Below are 22,590 nucleotides of genomic sequence, written 5' to 3'. Positions count from 1 at the left end.
AATACAACTTTTTCAACACTAGCCCGAAGCAAAATTACATTTAGGTATTACTTTATGTATATATTTTACATATTTTATTTATTTATTTTTACATATTTATTTGACATCCCGTGATGAATACATATCTTTAATGTATGACTTTAAATTAGATAAATCCTATCGTAAAAAAATATTTAAATTCGTATTCGTGACACGGAAATCCGTATCACGATGCGAACAAGAATATTTTATTTACTTTAATAATCATTACAGAAAATTCATATCAAAGACAAATTTAATTGTTTGATATTTATTAAATGAATTAATGTGCCGTATGTTAGTTTTCTAATTAGTAAAAAAAAAGTAATTTCTTAATTAATTTGATTGTTATTCTTAAGATGTTTAGTATGACCAGAAAAAAAATTAATAATTTTTGTGTATTTTAATGAAATGATTTGTACAACTTTTATAATAAATTTTCGTTTATAAAGCTGATTATTAAATTTAAATTGATGTAATAAAATGTGGTTATATTTAGAATGATTCATAAATAAAATACTTGGGAGTTTTTAATTTATTTATTGTATTTTTAAAAATTTACAATACAATAAACCTTAAGAAACTCTCTTCCTGTGAAATATAATTAATCTACAGATAATCTATTTCCTATTCTAAGTTTCTATAAGACATACTTCCAGATGATTTTCTATTTAATTTGGATTTAAACATGAGCTGAATAAATGGAACTTAGTGCCTCACCACACGAATCTACGGCGTAGAACCTCACACTTTTAAATTTATTATTTGATAAAGAGGAAGGCCCTCTTACATATGTTACAGCTTTCTTTACAAAGTTAAACCAGGCCTTAATTACACTCTTGTATACATGATATGCATTTCAAGTATTCTTCAGCATATTCCTCTTCAGTCTAAAAAGTACTGTAAATGTATATAGTAGTATAATTTTTTAAAGAAAAAATACAATACCTGGTGTATATAAAAATATAAAATAAATTTAAATTTAAAATTTAAAAAAATAAAAATAAAAACTTCAGGTTACATAAGAATTATGAAAATAATTTCCCAATGGATTTATAATATTAAAATATTCTATCAAACTTTGAATTCTTTTTACATATTGTTATATTATTTATAATAATAATATATATTTCAAAAACAAATTGTCTAGTCTACTTTTATATTATATAATAAAACAGACATATTTGTTAATCTGTATCGGTTCAGCTATAAATCTTTTCATAACAAAAATTAAATTTATATTTATTTAAATATATAAAATAAAAAAGCAGTTAGTTAGATATTATTTAAGTTATTCTCCTTTATATAATATATCAATCTTAATAACGCGTATATAAAGCAATATAAAAAGAAAGATTACAGCGCCATCTCGTGACAAAATATACAACTATTTAAATATATTAAATTATTTAAACATATTTAAAAAATTCAAATAAAACATAATTTCAAATATATAAATCTCAATTAATATATATTTTAACAATTTTTGGGAAAAATATTTTGAAATTCTACATTTGTAAAATTCAAAATAAGATATTCTATTATGTAATATTAATATAATAATGTTTAGAATTCTGTTTCATAAACCTGCCAGCTTAATAAATCTGTAGAAGATTAATCTTTATTCTCAATTGTCGATTCCTATACGCTTTATTACAACGGAATTTAATCGCTTTATTCAACTTCATTAAATATTGTATCTCGCATGTACGCTGCTATAAACATCAATTACAATTGATTAAGATTTAGGGTAATAATATTCATAGAAATTATAATAATAAATTACTTAAAAGAAGGTTGCTTTTAATAGAAATTATCACTCAACATGCGAAATACTGTAAAATTAATCTTATTATTGTTATTATTACAGTACAACAAAATTATATATGGTGTATAATTTGTTCTTTCATAGATACATAAATTGATACGTAACAGTCGATAAGTGAATGAATTAAATAACACGTAACCAAATTTTCTGGAAATGGAATAGCGGCATTATTGTCCTTTTATTCCATCCTTATTCTTATATTCTTTACAGATGGGACTAGATATGCTTTGATAATATAATATAATCTCTAGTTGAAAAAAGATGCACAATGATGGATTTTCCATTACTGTTTCCCCACTGGGTACGCGGATTTCTGAAGGTGTGCAAACCAGTTTCCACATCCTCAGGAGGACCGCAAACCTTATAAAATAGCACCTTTTATAAATAGGCCTATCGATCAAATTACAAGGAGTTTTTTGTTATAAAATATTACTTACTTTCAAGACGATAATGTGTACTCATGTTTTTTTCGTTTACAGAGCACGTCCAATCCCCACCATGAATTCATGTTTACACTTATGCGCGTATTCACTTCATTTGATATCAATTTTATGTAAATTTGTAATTATTCAAATTATATGCAAATTTAAAAAAAAAAATTATTAAATGCTGTAAAATTTATATAAATTGTGAATTAAATTTACAAGAAATTCTTAATGTTGTGTAAGATTCTCCGATATATGAAAACAAAGCATTATTATAATATAAAAATATAAAGAAAAAACTGATTAAAACGTGTTTTTTTAATTAATTTAATTAACTATTTCAAAATTACCGCGACTCTAGCGGAGTGTGCATTGCTATTTTGACTTTCTTTTGACAGAAAATGAAGTTTTCTATTTACACACGACAATGAATGAATGAATGAATAAACGTATATAGGCTATATTTTAGGGGCCTCGCCAAAAAAGTATGCCTTAGGCCCCGTTTTCCCCTGTTTGTATTCATGTATTTTTATGGCATTCAGAGAGAAATTGTAACTGACTGAAGATTAAAACCCCTTTCGTAATTTCTTCTTCAAAACATAAGCGAATTAATTTTGTTTCGAATTTATATAATTAGTCAGTCTGTAAGAGCCTAGTAATATGGCATCACTATAATTTCAACCCTGCAAAGCTAGACAAATAGTCGAGAATGATTGATTGATTAATTATGAAATAATATGCTGCTTTTAATGCAACTAAAGCCTTAGTAGTTTATCGAGTTAACAAGACATGCAATAATGTAATGTTTAAAGATTTGAAGATCAAGGAATAAAATTTTTCCAATGAGGAAAATTGCTGTTAAATTCCTTTGATAATACAACAAATTTATTATTTAGAAATCTGGATTTGTTTGTAATCGGGACGAAAATAAATAGTGTCTGCTAGAAAATAAGACATCATTAATCAGGATGATAAACATCTTTTAGTAAGATCATAAAATAAAATAACGTAACATTCATAAATTTTCTATATGAATCTACATTCAGGACCGTCAAGAGGGGAGGGCTGGGGATTTTTTCATCTGGCCCAAAGAAACTTAGAGACCCGTAGTGCCGTAGTGGTTCTAACTATATAAATTAATGTTATTTTTACTAAGGACTACAGTTTTTAAATAAAGAAACAACTTATTTCATTTCTACAAGAAAAAAAAAATACAAAGAGTCCTGTGTTTTTGTCAGCAATTATCTTAGAAATTACTCTCGTATTTTATAGATGAATTTCAGTAAACAGATGTTTAATGCACTGTAACTGATAGAAATTATAATTTTAGACAAAATATTTTTAGCAATTCTTATTGACATTTATGATGTTGCACTTGTACAGGAAGTTAAGCCGTCAAGTTTTTGTGCTATTAACTGAACCAACCATTTGAAAAAAGGGTCTGGAATTTCTTTCCACGGGTAATTTTAATGATTACTTACTTAAAACTTACTGCACAAAACTTTTCAAATGATTTAAACACTAATAATTATTTGAAACAATTTTACGTCATCAAAAATTTGATTTACTTTGTTTACTTGCGATTTATAAATTTCCATTCAATAATGGAGAGTAGAAAAAATACGTGGGTAATTGCAATGAGAAGAGATGCAAGGATGCATACAGCTAGAAGCTACATTTGATCAGTTCATTTTCATGACACTGGCTTTAAATATATAAATGAAAGGAAATCGTTTATTTACTGCTATAGAATTTCAAGTAGTCACATTATTCTCTATTACTTAAGTCTTTCTTTTTCAGTGAAAATAAATTACAATAGATTTTATAGCTTGTAGGAAACAAAATTTCTTTCACGTATGTAAAAGAATCTTTTACACACTTAAAAAATCCTCTCATTAGAAATTTAGAAGCCATTAAGGCAGTGGTTCCCAAACTATTTTGATTCGCGGCGTCCTTGCTAAATCCAGGTTTTCTCAAGGCGCCCTATGTCAAATTCTAACAAATACAATTTGCGAAATAGCCAATATTTTTTTAAATAGTTAGGACGTTAAGTAAAAAATAAATAAAACAAGTATTTAAGGTAATAAAAAAATATAATTGAACAAATTCAATTAATTATAATTAGTGAGAGGGATGATCCTGCTGATCATTGCACATTTTCTTGGAATCAAACTGACACATCCTTTCCTTCTCCACATTGATTTTCGTGCAATGCTTAGTTTTTATCACAGCGACAAACTCAGCTTCGCACAAATAAGAAGCCGCAAATGAATTCAATATTCTCTGAGCTTTACCACTCAGCAGGAATTTTCATCTTTTACTGATATCCGAAATTCAGTTAATTCCATGCTACTAAATTTTGTTTTCAACGTATTGTCGAGAAGGCAACTCAATAAGATTCTTTTCTGCAGTAAATTCAGATAGAGAATTAACATTAAATGGATCTTGAATCCATGCAAATTTATCGTTATTATCATTTTGAAAATATTTTTCAAACCAGGTGATATGCTGTTGTGAGATGAATGAGCGAACTACGTAGACAAAGGAATAACATAAAAATGAAATTTATTATTCTCAGGATTCTTTGAGGATGCCAACTAATACCTCTCCCACGAATTGATACACTCTTGTAACCAGACGAAAGATGATACAAGACCAATTCCGACATTAACTTCGTGTGACGATCTTCACCCAAATCAATAGTCTAATCGTCTAAAATTATACAAAACTTACGGTTACGTGCTTACGACTACTTATGACTAGTTTAAGATGATTAATTGAAAAAAAGAAGAATGAGAATAGGAGATAGAAAAGGGGTACCCAAAATATGTCGTGATGTCCTAGCTGCGTTAGTATGATGGGACGAGATTCTTTCCTTGGATGACGAAAGATTTCACTTTTCTCACTACTTTTATAATCAGTTCGGAGGGCCGAAGGTGTTTTCTTATTTCTCACAACGAATTATTCTCTCTCTTTTGTCAAAGTTCTTAACTCTGCCATGCGAGGCCAAAACACCCTGGAGAGCCCAATTCCGTCGTCCGACCTCTTCGGATTCCTGCTCCAGAATGGCCCACGTGTTACCCTTCTCGCCCTCAGGTTCACATTCCACTCTATTGTTCTATTTTTCTTTTCCATAGTTTAATTTTTTTTTATAAAAGCCGAAATTTTCTCAATCGACTTTGAAAGCTGCATGTTGCTTCCCTGCAGGAAGAGAGTCAGAGCATTCGGCTTTTCAAAAATATCACATAAGTATGTTAGTTTTACCATAAAATCTTCATTCACAAAATGTTCCGCATACTTGTGGTCTTCCTCTATAAGCAAAATATAAATTTCCTGTCGTTCAAATGTATGAGACAAAACATTACCTCGAGATCGCTCTCTCGTGGTATTGTTTTGTACTTTCTCGAAGTGCTGTAGTACAACAAAGACGTGTGCTCGGATCTCATATCCTCACATAGTTTCTTCGAAAAAATCTTGCCTTCAACAGCCGAGTTTTTATAAAGTTTACTACATTTACTACATATTCTAAGGCCTGGTTCAATGTAGGACTGAGATATTTTGATACAAGTGCTTCCCCGTGAATAACGCAATCAGTCTACAGTGCATCAAGGTCTTTGCTTCGAAAAAGTGCTTGCAATCCTCCATAACACCTGGACATGGAACAAGCACAATCAGTACAGATACGAATGCATTTGGTCCACTCTAAATTGTTTTTAGATATAAAAATATCAAGGATTTCGAACAAGTCGTGAGTGCCAGAGGTGACACTTTTACAAAAGAGAAAGTCTTCTACAATGTTTTTATTATCTATAAACTGTGCATAGCAAATCAAATGAGCATCATTATTATTATCCGTAGCTTCATCCAGCTGCAACCCAAATTCCTTTCCTTTTATTCTTTCAATTAACTGGACAGTGGAGGTCCTTAGCTATGTGCTGTATTCTGCGACTAATGGTGTTATTGGACAAAAGCTGCATCCCAACAGACTCACCAATCATAATGTTTACCATATCTATAGCAGCCGATAGAATGAGTTCTTCTGCGATGGTATGAGGCTTCTTACATTTTGCGATTCTATGTGCAACCTTTATTACTGAATTAATGATTTGCACCAGGTCTGCTAGATATCGCGTTTTATCACATTGAATTGAAAGTGGAAGTAAAATTATAAAAATTTTATAACATTTCGTGGCGCACCTGTGGGGAATCCGCGGCTCCGTAGGGCGCCGCGGCGCACTCTTTGGAAACCGTTGCCGTATTTGCATTATTAATTTAGCCTGCGTTAAGAACTTTAGAGATTAAAAACGGATATTCTAAATATCCCTGTTTTCGGTTTTTCTAAAAAAATTCCTAAATACTTTTTCAGAGGAAAATGCCAAGGAATTAACCCCTCAACCTGACAATGTTGCTCCTGTTCTATCGGACCGCCTTCCATTTTAAAATAGGATAAAATATTTTGATAGTATTTTATTTAATTTCTTCATAAAACTTTAAACTTCACTGTACTTATATTTCTTTAAATTTATAATTTTCTTGAAAATGTAATTTATAATAAATGAGGTGAATTTAGTAATAGCTGGCAACATATCAAAAATGGCGCCTTACATGAAATAACCACGTGTGAATTCGATATTTTTATTAATAAACTGATTATTGTTAACTTAGAAGAGAAATGGTGACGTCTTACAGAAAAATTAAATATTACATTTAGAAAACGTTAATCATAAAATATGAGTTATGAATATAAATAACATTTATGGCGTTTTATATAAAACCACCGAAAGGTGTGATTTCTCAAAGAAAATTACATTTATATGCAGAGAAACGACTTAAATTTTTAATCGACTTATACAGGTGCAAAGATGACGAAGATTCTTTGCTTCGACTCATTGAAAACATTTCAACTGTCAATCAGTCAGAATGCCTAATTGATGGGACAGTATCGGATCGCATATCGCATTTTATTCTTAGGTATTCTTCTGATTCTTTGATCACTCATTATCAAATTTAACCGTTAATTAAGAGATCAAAGAGAAAATTAACTTTAACTTCTGTTTTGTTCCTTTCTCTTAATCTGCTACTCTGTTGTTATTTATGATTTTCTTAAAATTTCACTTCTTTATTTTTCTGAAACTTTTCAAAGATCATCTGATCTTGAATTTATTTCAACTTCTCTTTTTGAAAAAGCTGGAAATAAAACCAAACACAGATAATGTCTATGAAAAAAGATGAATGATTTCCTTCAACTTTGCCATTTTGAATGAAAGAAATCATTCATGGCAAATTTTCTCTTATTTTTGATTCTTTCTTTTCTTATCGATAGTATTAATTGAAAGTATGTCTTATTAAGAATTTAAAATAAATTCCTGATAATTTTCTTTCACTTCTATTTTTTTTTTTTTATCTACATTGTTTCTCATTTATTTTTGTCTCAGTTGATTCTTTATAATTAGTTGTATTGATGTGGTTGAACTGATTTCTAGATCAAGTTGCCAATTATTGTGGAAACAGAATTCATTTTTTAAATATAAGTTTGAACTTTAAAATATTTTTCATGATCAATTTTTTAATAATAATAATTTTTCAATGATTAATACCAATTATACAAAACTTGAAAAATTGCTTAATTATTCTTATGAAATTAATTAAGAATATAAATATCTTGTTTCAAGAAAAGGTTCATTAATTATATGTACTGTTTTTGAGCCTCTTTTGACCTCCTCTCTCCCTGTTGTATACAATGATGTACTTTTGGCAAATTCCCTCTCCGATTACATGTAAATAGTTCATGGATCCTCCCTGATATTGAAGAAATGATTTAAGTTTTGAAAATATTTTTTAATTTGTAGTTTATTCACATGACTAGTACCTAAGCTTTTAAGAACAAATTTGTATGCCAATACTACAAAAGAAAAAAGTCAATGTAGACAATGCCTCAATTCAGTGGCGTAGTGTGGGTGTCAGCCGCCCAGGGCAAAGGAAAATTTTGCCACTTCCTTATTTAGGTATAAGTAATGAAAAATTCCGTGCTCATTTCAATCGATCTGAATCGTAGGCACGACAAAAATATGAAATGAAATGGTTCAAATTTTTACAAGATGATATTATTTATTATGAAATTTTGCCGCCCCCTAAAAGTGCTGCCCAGGGCCCCTGCCGCCCCCACTACACTACGCCACTGCCTCAATTTCTCTCCTTGTCTGTACAATAGCATATTTTTTGTGACCTCCTCCTCCCTTAAACTGTATATATCATTAATGGATGGCCTCAAAAGTCAATGCAAGTTTAACTGAGGACAAATAAGAAACAAAAAGTATGTCTTATTTATATTTTAGATTTGATATTTTATATAAAATATAAACAGATTATGTTTTTTATATATCAAATTTATATATTTTATTCTTTTTCCATTTGTGATTTTTAATAATTTCAACAAACAAAAGTTGAAAAATATGAACTTTTAGTTGAGTTGTAAGGCAAATTTTAAACTTCAAATTCAAATGAATGCCTTTTGTTCTGGTAAAATCTTCCTTGCAAAAGTTATAAGTCATTACTAACATAGAAGTTGGCATCACTATTTTTCTTTTTATAGATTAATGTTATTTATCTACTCAAAATATTTACATACAGCAGATGCTACATAGATTATGGTTATTTGTTACTATTTTATTGTACTATTACTGCAACATAGCAATAAGTGCACTAATTTAAAAGGTGTATGGTTACAATGCATAAACATATCTTTAGATATTAAGATATAAAAGATTTATTAAAAAAGAAATAGGCAAATAAATAGGATAGTACATATGATGGGAAACAAAGCAAACAATATATAAGTTTTCAATATTATACATATCAAATTATTACCTCAAATTATTTCATATATTATTCATTTAAAATATTTAATGATGAAAAAACTAATTTAATAAGATATAAAATTAATTACAGTTTCAAGCAACATATATTGGCATTATAAAATACTTTAAATTACTATTTTTAAAATATATATAGGATGTTTTAAAAAAGATGCAAAACTTTCTGCAAATGAGGGTGCTTTCCAGTGAGCATATAACAGTGCGTTTTTGCATACAGTCATTCACAACCTCGATGTCCGAAGAGATGGATCACCATGGAAGTGCAACCAGAAGTGTTTTCCCAATATGCCAATTCCTGATTAATAAACATTTGAGCACCTTGCACCAGCAACTCTATGAGACAGAATCTTTCCTCATCAACAGGCATGATGCAGGCCATTCAAAGATGGTGAGAACATTGAATATGGTAGAGATTGAAGATTCTTTTCCATGTTCTGTGTCATGAGTCATTACTGTGTTTGTGCCTCAACACTTCACATTCACCACACATTCTATGGCAAGAAATGTTTGTTTTATTATATTCTTCCACCCCTTAATTTTATCCATTTTTTTCAACACCTTCTATATATTTTGAAAGTAGTAACAGATCAGCAGACTTGACTTTATTAGAATTATTTTTTGGATAAGCACAATATTACCTTGAGAGGGATGTGTTTAATTGCACAAAAGAGTGACACAATTAATGGTGTTTTGTGTTCTGAATATTTGAAAGATTCTTAATTATGTTTTAATAGTAGTAACTTTTTGTCTTTAGTATCATATAAATATTTTATGTTAACCAATTTGTTTATTTATATATTTTTAAAAATTTACTTATTTATCAATGCTTATTAAATGTATTTATTTTTCTGTTTATTATGTAGATTAGTATTCTATGAACATTCTTCAAAAATAGATTGGTTTCTAGATGCTGAGTGTATACTCTTTAAATTACGATTGGAAAGACAAAGTCGATCTGATGCAATTCGATTTTTAAATCAAACTGAATTTCATGTGAAAGAAATAATTAAGTCACCTAAGTTGTCAACTTCTCACTTTGAAGTTTTACAAACTTTACAGTCTGTTTGCAAATTAATGAAAAAGAAAGTTGTTCCTTCCATTATAAAAGGTAGGAGTCAAAATTTTATTGATTTTTACATTTAAAATTTCTATTAAATAACCACATTATAATTTTCAATATTTAATTCACTTATCATTTTTATTATTCTTTTTATATATGTTCATTATTACTTTTCTGTTTTATAAATATACAATGGTCCAAAAAATCTGTACAATTTTATACTTTAATAACTAAAGATGTGTAAATAATATTTGAGAGTCTAACTTTTTAATTTTTACATTATAATTTCCTCAATGTACAGTACTGTACAACTAATTTATTTTATTTACATATCCCATTAGTAACTTCAAATTTTGACAATTAAAGAGAAAATAAACTGTAAAGAATTAAAATCACTAATTTGTTAGAAGAAAGTATGAAATATTTATCTTGCTGAGCAGTGTACTTTTTTCTAACAGCTGTTGTTGACTTTCTTTGCAGTTTACTTTCTTAACATCCACTATTTGGGGTCACTAATAGGACCTGTAAATAAAATTAATTAATTAGCTTTACATTGATGAAATTATTTTGTGAAAACTTCAGAAGTTAGATTCTCAAATATTATTTATTGCATTTTTGTTTCTTTCTGCTCTGTGGGTATTAAGGGAACTTTTTTTCCAGCCCTTCATAGTTTTGGCCAGACTCACAATGAGAATGGTTGGGTAGTGATGGATAGAGCCCAACATATTTAGGTTAAACTCTCCAAGATAATTTATAGAATTGATTGTCTGGATTTGATTCCAAGTCTCCTAGGGCAGTAGGCTGACCTTACTTGCTTTGGAAGTACAGTGCAGTGATCATATGATATGATTGTGATTGAAGAATTTATACCACCAAAATGCTTATATTTTCAGTATGCCAAAGGTGGTTCTGTTCTGGCACACTGAAAATATAAGCATTTTGGTTTAACAGACTGTATTTGGTGATATAAGATGAAATTAAAGCAAATGCATGGTCAAAATAAAAATAAGCACTTTGTATTTATACTGTGATATCAGGATAAATGATTATTTATTGGTATTTAAATTACTATATCTAGAAGTAATTTTATACAATTACAAAACAAGTGACATCCTGTGTGCATTATAACGTGGATCTGATCAATTACATTTTACAAATAACTATTTAGTTGGTGGCTTCAATATTATTAAACTGATACCTAAACTGACCAGGAAAATCATGCTAAAATTTCCTTAGTTTCTTTTAAGATTTTTCTGCTTAATTTAATTAAAATTTAAAACAAAATCAGCTGCACATATATTAAATTGAAACATTATTTAATGGAGGAGAGTTCTGGTGGATCTTGATTGCCAGAGGTACTTGAATTTAGGATTACAGGTATACCTTGTGTTACATCGGTAATTGGTTCCAGGAGAGGCGACGTAAGCGACGAAAAACGACATAAGTCGAATTTACTTGTGTAGTTACAACATAAGTTGAAACTACAGTGGAAAACGCCAATAATGAGCACTTAAAGACCGTTAAATAAGACGACAACACAGAAACACAGATGTTTCATGTTTCATTCTCTAGGATTTATGATGATTATATTAACATTTACTGTAAATGTACATATTTTAATATGATTTTACGTGCTTTTAATGCTTTTCTAGTGATATTACGACTTCAATATTTGCGGCGGACGATGTAAAGTCAAATAAAATGACTTAAACTTGATTTTTATTTTTCCATATACTTTTTTGACAAATGACGTATAATCGGGAATGACGTAACTCGAAACGACGTAAGTTGAGGTATACCTGTATAATCATGTACAGTATATTAATATTGTTATAGTAAGTGGTGGCACTCACTTCTGGATTCTCCAGAGGATTCAACCAATAGACTGGCTGAGAGAAATAAATATATAAATGTTTTATTTTTTATTACATATTTTAGTTGTGTCAATGTTTTTAAATATTTCCATTTTTGATTAATTTCATCTATTAAAATCCATTTTGTATTTCATTTTTTTAGTTTTTTATCTGATTTTAGCATTAGTTTTTTGTATAAAAATAATTCTAAAGTCTAATTGGGCTGCAATTTGAAAAAAATGTAGACCTAAAACTTTCCACTGTTGTCCGTCTGTTCTTCCTTAATCTTGAGAATGGAGTCAGGTACATGAAAATCAAGACCAGATATAGAAAGCTTACGGGCAGGAGGCCCTGATCAACTATATACAAACTTTCCGATGCAAACTGGAAGTCACATTATTTCAATTCAAAAATTTTCCCCTGAAAGGAGTTAGATAGATGACAGCACGACTCCATTGCTAATGAAAAAGTATGATGTACAGTACTGTACAGGGGCAAGACATTACAGTACTAATCTGAGGTGGAGAGCACATATTTTAAATTAAATAAATTAAAAATATGATTAAAAATTTCAGCCCAGCATAATAAATAATTGCTCATTGTATTTGTTTTATTATGGTAAACCATTTTAATTTTCCAAAGCTAAAAATTTTGTTTCATATAATTTTGTTATTAAATATATAAATTTTGCAAGTTTATAAATTTAAAGAGGTCATATTTCATCCAGGACAAATCTAACTTCAGGTCTGCAAATAAGTTATCTTGTAAAAATTTTCAATTACTTATCTCAAAATTTATTCAGAATAGGGCTTTATTACTATACTATTACTATGTTATTTGACTTTTGTTTACCAATGCTAACTTAAATACGGTATATAAAAAAGATTTTTTAAAATGTTTGGTTTCAATCAACTGGTTATTTGGTTGAGGATTTAAAATGCATAAATAGATGATTTTTAAGCAAATCTAAGGCTTTTTTTCCAAATAAAGTTCCTAATTGACAAGATTATATCTTGTCTCTAAAATTGCACTGCTGTCAATGGCTGCATACCTTAGAGGTATGAAGGAGTACAAGTCAGGAGTTGCAATTTGGCACAGAGTATTTGGTGCCCAATTCATGCATACATAAAATAGACCAGACTTGTAGGTACTAGGTAGTAACTGGGTCAAAAGAAAATACAAAATGCTGAGACTGTTTCTACAAGCATGTGCGAATTTGAGATTTGCGCATGTGCGAATGCGAGATTTGCGCATGTGTTGCTCGTGCTCTCCAAGCCATAGTCTCATCCCAAAAATGGCTTTGCCGTTTTACTTGTTTTGTTGCTTTTATTCCTTTTTTGTGTCTCTAAGTCCCTGTTTTATAAAGTAATTTCTTTTGAGATCTCTGAACTTCATAATTTAAACCTTTTCCGTATTTATGTTTAAAGACAGTAAGAGACAAAACAAAGAAATGGTTTGTAAAAGTAAATCAATAAATTCTTCATGAATTAATTAAAAAGCAAACATTTTTCTATATTATTGTTTTTGCCAAAATTAAAAGATTTTTTAATATTATAAATATTTGCATAGCTACATCATCTCCAAAAAGTCTTGAATCATAGATCAAATTTATTTTCAAACTTTACATATTCAAAAAGCACATTCAACAGCTTTCCTTTCAAATGCTGTAATGTGTAAAAGTAAACTTTTGTCTCTGCAAAATGTTATGAATAGTCTTTTGATATTTCCAGTTCATGTTCATAAGTCAGTAGTAGTAGTAGTAAGACAGGTATCACTCTTTGGTACAACCTGTGTTATGGAAAAGGGGGAAGATGGGGTGAAAAAGGAAAGGGGATGAAGAAAGGGTTGGGATCCATGGGCGTCCCACGACGGTGCTTTATAAGAAAATGTTCAGTAGAAAATACAATAACAATAACAAGAATGTTACAGAGGAATACATGTTGGGAGTGCTATGTTACAAATTGCAAATAGCACTAACATATGTACAGGTAATAACATATATACAGTATGCAGATTAATATTGGTACAAGAAATTACATGTTGAGTGCTGTTGACAAATTGCAGACAGCACAACTGTAACAACAGATGACAAATGTTTGTACATTATGCAGTGGCGTAGCGAATATAACTGGCTTCCGGGCCATAACTGGCGCCCGACACTTTATTGGCGCCCCTCCCCCCTCCAGAAACACATATAGTTTGTCTTGGAGACCATTTGGTCATCCCTCTGTGAGTGGTGCCCAATGCATGATACACCCTCTTGCACCCCTTTGCTACACCACTGACATTATGCAGATTAACAATAGTACATTAATTACATGGGGAGTGCTATGTGACAATGACAGATAGTACAGATGTATTTACAGATGACAAACGTATATACAGTATGCAGATTAACTGTGCGTAAACTAGATACAGGGTGGGTGCTACGTGCCAGATTGCAGATAGCCCAAACAAATTATCAGGTTACAAACGTATTTACAGTTGACATTCCTAGGGTTACACTAAAAGCACAGACATAGGGTTTTTATTAATGTGTGGTGTTAACATCGTAGTTCAGTAGATTTGCATGGCTACAAGGGTTCTTGTTCTCTCTGTAAGCAGACAGACTTTTTTGGACTTGAATGAAATTTACAATAATCTTTTGCACAATTTTGTCACTTTTGTGAGTGTGAGGCCAGCCATACTGAAGCCTGCTGATTCATTATAGATTCCTGTTTTTTTTTTTTTTTTTTTTTTTAAATATATCCTGTGTTAAACTCTTCATCCACTCTTCTATGGGACCAGCCTTCCATCATAGTGAAAGATAAATCTCAGTTTGCTCCTTGAAATTTAAAACCTTTGTCTGATTTTTCAGACAATATCAGTTTGACAAAAAAATAAATAAATAAATAAATTAGATTTCCTGTATGATTTAGCACTTTTTAAACCCAAACAAGCACTGGATTACATTGGTACACTTTTCCACAATTATATTTAATTAATTACTAAATAATTTGTCAATAGAGAGAGGCATTAGGCACCATCTCTTATTAAATTTAATAATTATAATTAAATTAATATTTATTAAATAATTTAGAATATTATATAATAATTTATATAATATTTATATAATATTATATAAATTATTTATATAATAATTTAATTATAATTATTAAATTTAATGAATTAAATATAATTGCGGAAAAGTAGCCTGATGTAATCTGGTGGTTGTTTGGCTTTACAAATTTATAGGGTTTGTGATGTTTGTTTATGCACTTTTTAATAGATAAATAGTTTTCATATATAAATATATAACTTTCAACTAGTTATAAAAATAAGTTTCAACTTATAATTTTTTAATAAGATTGAAAACATTTTGAATATTTTTGTGATAATGTTTAAAATATAAATATTATTTTATGTAAACAGGTAACAATATGAGCATTTGAAGAAAGGCTCTGGTGATGTATAAAAATATAATGGTCTATTTAAATGAGATTACAAGATTTTAATTAGATCAGGAAGAATTTTCAGAGTTTAAGTAATTTTAAAGATTATTTTTTAAATAATATAAATAAAAAAGTATTATTTTATTGCCATTTGTACTTTTTTGATTGTCACTATTTCTTTTGTGTTAAGTTCAGGTTATAGTGTGATAATGACATGTTTGAGTTTCAAAAAAATCCTGAATTTTAAAATGAATAAAAATAAAATTATTCATATTTTACAATAAAATGAAACTGATTTTATAAATAAGATTTTGATAGATATTTAAATAAATAGAAATATGGTAAATAATAATCCTGTTTTGTTATAGTTCCTTTTCAACATGCTTTAGAATATGTTCAGCAAAGAGAATTCCCACTTGAGAAAGGAAAGATATTATTTCCAATTGAAAGAATTGACGATTTATTATTGTCTTTACATAGATTAACTTTATTTGAAGGATTATGCCATATGAGAAATTTATCAATGATAATTAGTGATGTGAGAATAAAAGATATTGAAAAATACTTAACTGTGAGTTCTAATAATTTTAAAAAGTACATTTAAATTTAAAATAAATTGTTATTTTCATAGCTTGTTGCCATCCATTATTATCTTCATTATAATTATTTATTGTCTTGTGTTGTAGCAATTTATTTATGATGAAATTTATGAAGAAAACACTAATCATCTTAAAGCTTGTGAAGTTGAAAATGTTAGTTATTTCTTTCCTCCGTGTATGAGTCATTTATATAACATTTTAAGAACTCATCATAGATTGCAGCATCATTCTAGAGTAAGTAACATTTATATACAGTATTCATTACAACTTTTAATGCTGATAATGCCTTTTACTTTCCTGACAGTTATGTATACATAACAAAAGAAAGTATTGGAATCATGTCAAATTTGACCCTCCAAGTTCAGAGGATCAAATTCCATGGGTGCGTGTGTGTGTGTGTGTAGGCATCTATTTCATTTAACATTACAGAATGGAGTGAAGAATAAGAAATAAAATTTGGCACAATAACTTGTATATAAGGGGCATTGATTCTATTAAATTATGGTTGTGAAAGGTCAAGGGGATAGAGAGGTAGAAAGATAGGGGGTGGCCACATGTTATATCTTGAGAGGGGTCAGACTTAAGGAGGATTTTACTTGTTAGCATTTAAAGTTTTTTTCTATAAAACTCATCTCTACCCTTAAAATTAAATCTTTTGCTATTTTATAATAATTAAAAATATATAAAGCTTTTATAACAAATGATGCCACATACAATTTTAGTTATTTAGTTTGATTAATAATACAAAAGTTATTTTTAAAATAATATCTCATAACAGTTGGGAAAGTTATGCAACTTGTTGCTAGTTTTTTTAGTGTTTGTTCATATCTGCATAAAAAATATCATTTATTCTCTGAAAATAATAAATGCATCTTTTCAAGACTATATAAAATATAGTTCTTGTAAGTGTTGTAAATGATCAAATGCATTAAAGAATTTTTGTGATAATAAGAAAATACTCAATCACTGAAGCCAATTAGTATTTAGATTGTACTGAATGTCACAATGGGAAAAGGCAGTCACATTACTGTAGATATCTAATATCTTCAAATTAAAAATGCCAATGTGAATTAAAAATATCCATAATCATTGTCAGTATACACTATCTACCAGAAAGTAATTGGACACCTGTGATAGAACAGAAAAACAAAGTTTATTCATCGTCAATAGTTGGTGGAACCTCCACAGTCGGAGATTACAGCTGCAACCCTTCAGGGCATACTCTCCACTAGTCCTTGTATGATGACTGGTGGTATTTTCTTCCACTCAGCTTGGAGAAGACATATGAGTTCCCTCACTGATTTCGGGTGGTGGGACACCCCTTCAGTTGATGCTCCAACTCATCCCATAGGTACTCGATAGGGTTCAGATCCGGGCTCTGAGCAGGCCAATCCATTCGTTTAACCCCACTATCACTATTCCAAGCAATGGTGGTTGTTGCAACATGATAACTGGTGTTATCATCCTGGAAGTAACATGGGTCTAACCCGTAAAACCGTCACAATGTAGGAAGCGCTTGGTTATCCGAAATAGTGCAGTAGGCATCGACATTGAGCCTACCGTTGATTGCAACCAAGGGTCCCAGACCATACGAGGAAAAACACCCCCACACCATAACTCCACCTCCGCCAAACTTCACTGTTGGCACAATTCATTTTGGCAGGAGGCGTTCTCCAGGTAGATGCCAAACCCAGACTCTGCCATCTGAACGGAAGAGAGTGAACTTGGATTCATCGCTCTAGAGAACCTGTTTTCACTGTTCTACAGTCCACTGTATACATTCTTTGCACAAGCTAGCCGAGCAGCGCTGTTGGTCCTGGTGATGAAAGGCTTGTGGGCAGTAGCACATCCATGATAACCAAGCAGATGGGCTTCCTCATGGATAATATTCATTGAAACATCAGTTCCAACTGCCACTTGAAACTCCCTATGGATGTGGGCCATTGGTTGAGTGTGGTTCTTCCGAATTTCTCTGGAGAGCACCCATCAGTCTCTAACTCCCAGTTTCGTGGGCCTGCCTGGTTGGGGCTTATTCTGACCACTCACCTTCCACTTGTGAATCACGTAGCCCACTGTTGATTTTGGGTACTTCAGCTTGCTGGATATGTCATGTATGGAACAGTCATTTCTGTGATAACCAATGATTACAGCTTTTTTGAAATCAGACAGCTCCAAACTGCATAGCATTTTGCCTCCAACCAATGCCGATTTTCTTTCCCACTCAATATTTATCCTCGATGTCCAATTACTTTCTGGTAGATAGTGTATAAGGAGTTACAAATAATTATTCTGCCAAGTATAAAGAATGACCTTTCACTTTCTAAAACCCATATTTCTTTCTTAAAAATAGGAATCAAAGGAAAATGGTAGTCAGCTCATAGAGTAATGAAAACAACAAAGTTCTTATTGTAGTATTTATGAAACCGTGCCGTACTTATTCTGCAACTTAAACACTAACTATATAGTGTATTTACTCAGACACATGGCAAATTTCATCACTAATTTTTTCATCACTAAGTTTTTTGCACATTTATCTTTATTACTGAAATATTTACATTTATATGCATGATGGTATTAATTAAATACTCATTTACTGTATATTTGATATCACTTTCTTAATAGATCCAATTAACACTGTTTTTGAAAGATATTGGACTGCCAATTAATGAAGCATTGTTATTTTGGGAAAAAGAATATTCAATGCCTGTAACTGAAAGTTCTAGATGTTCACATTCATGGTCAAAGGAAAGTCAGCGTTATATCTATAATATTCGTCATCTTTATGGTCAAGAAGGTTCAAATAAAACATACAAAAGTCATTTATGTAAAACTTTACAAGAAGATATATTAAAACCAATTGATGTGGGAGGCTGTCCTTTTGCTCAACATGATGTAAATAATATCAATAAAATTATGCAAGAAAATAATATACAAGTAAGTAAACTTTATATATATATATTTTAGGATTAGGAATGTTTAAAAATTACTTTTCCTTCTTAAAATAAATACAGGATGTTTCAAATTATTTTGCTCAGTATGTAAATTTATCATTTTCAATTAAATTCTGTTCAAAATGTATATGAATGAGCTCTTAAAATGCGAAACAAAAATTATTGTGTATGTTTAAACAAATTCTGTAACTATTACTCTGTTTTGAGAATTCTATTTGTGAAAAATGATATTCAATTAATGTTCTTACATTAAACTATATAATAGTGCCATGAAAAAATAATTTCTGACAAAAGTCCAAAAAATTAATATAGATAATTATTTCAAATGTTTCCTTTATTTTAATCTAAACTAGTAAAAGGAAAAAATTTCTTGTTGATAAAACAGCAATCGATCAAGAAATTTTTAAAACTGAAAAATTTCACATAATTTGAATTTAAGAATTTATTTATTCTCAACAGACCTTGTATGAGTTATTTGCACAGTACTTGTAGCAGACTTCATAATCATAGGATGATATTTTTTAAATTATTAAACACATATGAATTTTAGAATTGTAATGGTGTTTATATTTATGTTTTTAAAGAAACATCATTACATATACAGTCAAACCTGTTTTTGTGCGGGGGATAGAGACCGCATAAAAAAAGTCTCACTTAGAAAATAACTCGAAACCGTACGAAATAACTAGGAATTGCTTTTTTAACTCCTTGGGCCTTTTTCTGCAACACCTAATGGGAAAAAAAATCCTCTAAGAATTTTAATTTTTATATTAATTAATTATTTCCACTTAAATAGGAATCTAACATTAAAAAGTTAAAAATAATCGTTAAATAATGATTTTATTTGATAAATATAGCTGCAGGAAGTGTTATTTCATTTAACAAGGTGTGAAATTTCACACCTGCAGTCTAAAGCTGGAGGGGAGCTAACTTACCACATCTGTTCAAATATAACATAATATTTATGGTTTTTATGCTATTAAAATAAGAGGGAACGGAAATAAACGTATGAGAAAAAAATTTTTCGGAATAAAAAATGAAAAAACCTGCTGATGTCATAGAAAACAACCAATAGAGTTTTTAAAAATTTTACAGGAGTCAATTATGTTCCAATTTGATTGAAATGTTCATATACTGCACAAAAAAAAATCGCACAAAACAAATCGCACAAATAAAAATCGCACAGAAAAAAGACCGCACAAAAACAGGTTTGACTGTATATAGAAAATCCAAGTCCAAATTATACTAATAACCAAACATTAAATATCAAACTAGAACATAGCTAATTATTATATTTTACAGCATATAAGATGCTTGGAAATATAAGACACACCCCATATTAAAAAAGTATTTAGTGTATTTAAGCTATTCTATGCCTTTGGTACTCAATCCCAAAGTTTTTTTTCACTGTTTTCTAATTAAGAAAAAAAAAAGTAAAATTAGAATGCACACTTTTATATATCAGGAGAGAAATGAAGTTTAAAGGAAGTCATTTACAATTAAAGTTTACCATCAAAATATTCAATATGAATACATTCAAAAGCTAATTAGGTTTAGCAAATAATAAAAATAATATTTTTAATTAAACAATAACATTTTTATTCAAAAGTTGGATACGTAGAGGCTGTTTGGGGAATTTGTTAGTCTGAGGTAGGTCACAACTTTAAAAATAAGACTGGTAATTTTTTGAGTCTTTTTTGGACAAAAGTTGTGTGTTATATGCCATAACATATGGTAATTATAATATGTGGATATTACATAATTTCTACTAAAGGTAGGAAGTTATGCAGCTATCTTATATTAAATTTAATGATTAGAAATAAAGTAGTTAATTTAGACTAATCTTGAAGAAAAGATTGATTTATTGTAGGACTTGAACTTTCAGCTTCTGCTTACTGTGAAGATGTGTTACCATTTACACTATCCAGATGTAAGTTTGCTGACTTTTAGGGGAGAATCGTTAATCCCTTGTCAGGATGATCTAGGGTCATTCACATCTGGGTGCAGCAGAGGAGACAAAGATGACAAGTATCTTACAGAAAAACCTGTTTATTTTAGTATAAAGTAAACTTACACTACAAAACAAAAGTTTTTTAAACAATTGAATGTTCAAAAGTTCTAAATGTTGAGGATGGTTGTCTGTCGTTTGAACATTGGGCCCCGAGGCAGCGGCAGGTGAGGAAATTTGTTAGTTGGCGTCGGCAGCACGGCTCTCTGGATGGGCACAAGGGGGAAAAACTCCATCTTCCGTGCATTCACACACAACGTCTTTTTGCTTCTGACTTCACTAACTGAGTGTTGACTCGTTGAGTGCTCCTTGCTGAGTGCGATTGGGGATTATCAGTCTCTGTTCTTCCCTTTTTGTCCTTTCTGATTGGTTCCACAATTGTCCCTAAGCGAAAGACGAGACCTGCTCAGGTCCTGAGGTTTGCTTTGGGGAATTTACCCGACACCATCTGCTAACTCTGGACGGAAAGTGTTGATGAGACTTTGAACTTGCGCTCATGTTATTCCATTGTTGTCTAGTCTATGACATCTTAAAATTTTAACGACCAGATGCGATGTTCCCTTTTATAATTAACCTTTCCCCCTTTTCCAAAATTTTTATGTTCTAATTGCTTGTATACGAGCACCTTGTCAAAGGCCCATTTCTACTGGAGGACGCTCGTTTACATTTATTGCGTCATGTTTTACATCAATAATATATATATATTTTTTTCCCCCGTCCGATGGTTGTTTTAATTTTAATTAATATTTGGAGACAAAGTTTGCCCATGCAGGGACCACCATTTATTAATTCTGTGTTCCAGACAGACAATACAATCTTGGCAACCAACCTTCCTTTTTAGGCTACTAGTCTCCAAATATTAATTAAAATTAAAACAACCATCAGACGGGGGGGAAAATTAATCATAATTGGAAAATATCATCGCCAGGGGAAGCTTTTTCAAATCTGCGTTTTCCAGCACTTCTTCGTCGTGATAAAAAGCCGAAACACCCCAAGAAGGCAAGATGGTCATTGAGAAGACGTTTGTATCACCAGTTCCTTTTTAAGAAAAATTTTATATTTTTTAATTGGAAATTTTTGTGTTTTTTTAAAAGGACTTTTTAGCGTTTTGGCGACTAGTAGCCTAAAAAGGAAGGTTGGTCGCTGAGATTGTATTGTCTGTCTGGGACACAGAATTAATAAATGGTGGTCCCTGCATGGGTAAACTTTGTCTCCAAATATTAATTAAAAATAATATATTTTTTTTTCATCTCGGTTTCATATGACTAGCACAACTGATCCAATCTTTGATCAGTTTTAACAATGGAGATTGTTTTTCTAGTTTTGTTTTAACAATTTGCTAATATAAATATTTAACTTCAACCTGTTTTGGGACCTCACACAGATCTCTGTCTGATCTTCACTTTCAGATAAATTTATGAATGACCTATATGGTAATATCTCATAAATTGATTAGTCTGGGTCCAGGTAGCATAATTGCCATCTAAATAGTAGACAAAAGTGGCAGGTTCTAGTTCCATTTCAGACTGAGCTTTCCTTCTA

At 30.2% G+C, this 22,590-nt stretch overlaps 1 protein-coding gene across 2 annotated transcripts in view; it reads left to right on the top strand.

Moving 5' to 3' along the window:
- The first annotated feature begins 6,877 nt into the window (after window positions 1-6,877).
- LOC136969307 (DNA primase large subunit-like) overlaps window positions 6,878-22,590 on the top strand; it is a 36,151-nt gene continuing 20,438 nt past the window's right edge. For both annotated transcript variants that reach the window (XR_010879804.1, XM_067263427.1), the window contains exons 1-5: window positions 6,878-7,242; window positions 10,010-10,254; window positions 15,859-16,061; window positions 16,177-16,323; window positions 18,712-19,023. Coding sequence is in view for 1 of the 2 variants with exons in the window: in XM_067263427.1 (XP_067119528.1) it covers window positions 7,028-7,242; window positions 10,010-10,254; window positions 15,859-16,061; window positions 16,177-16,323; window positions 18,712-19,023 (1,122 nt within the window). In the remaining variant the exon portion in view is untranslated. The remainder of the gene's footprint in view (window positions 7,243-10,009; window positions 10,255-15,858; window positions 16,062-16,176; window positions 16,324-18,711; window positions 19,024-22,590) is intronic.

This window comes from Centruroides vittatus, unplaced genomic scaffold, assembly GCF_030686945.1.
Source record: "Centruroides vittatus isolate TY-2023 unplaced genomic scaffold, ASM3068694v2 contig_1035, whole genome shotgun sequence".
Taxonomy (NCBI): Eukaryota; Metazoa; Arthropoda; class Arachnida; order Scorpiones; family Buthidae; genus Centruroides; species Centruroides vittatus.
The sequence above is the reverse complement of the archived record's forward strand: the minus strand, read 5'-3'. Positions and strand labels throughout refer to the sequence as shown.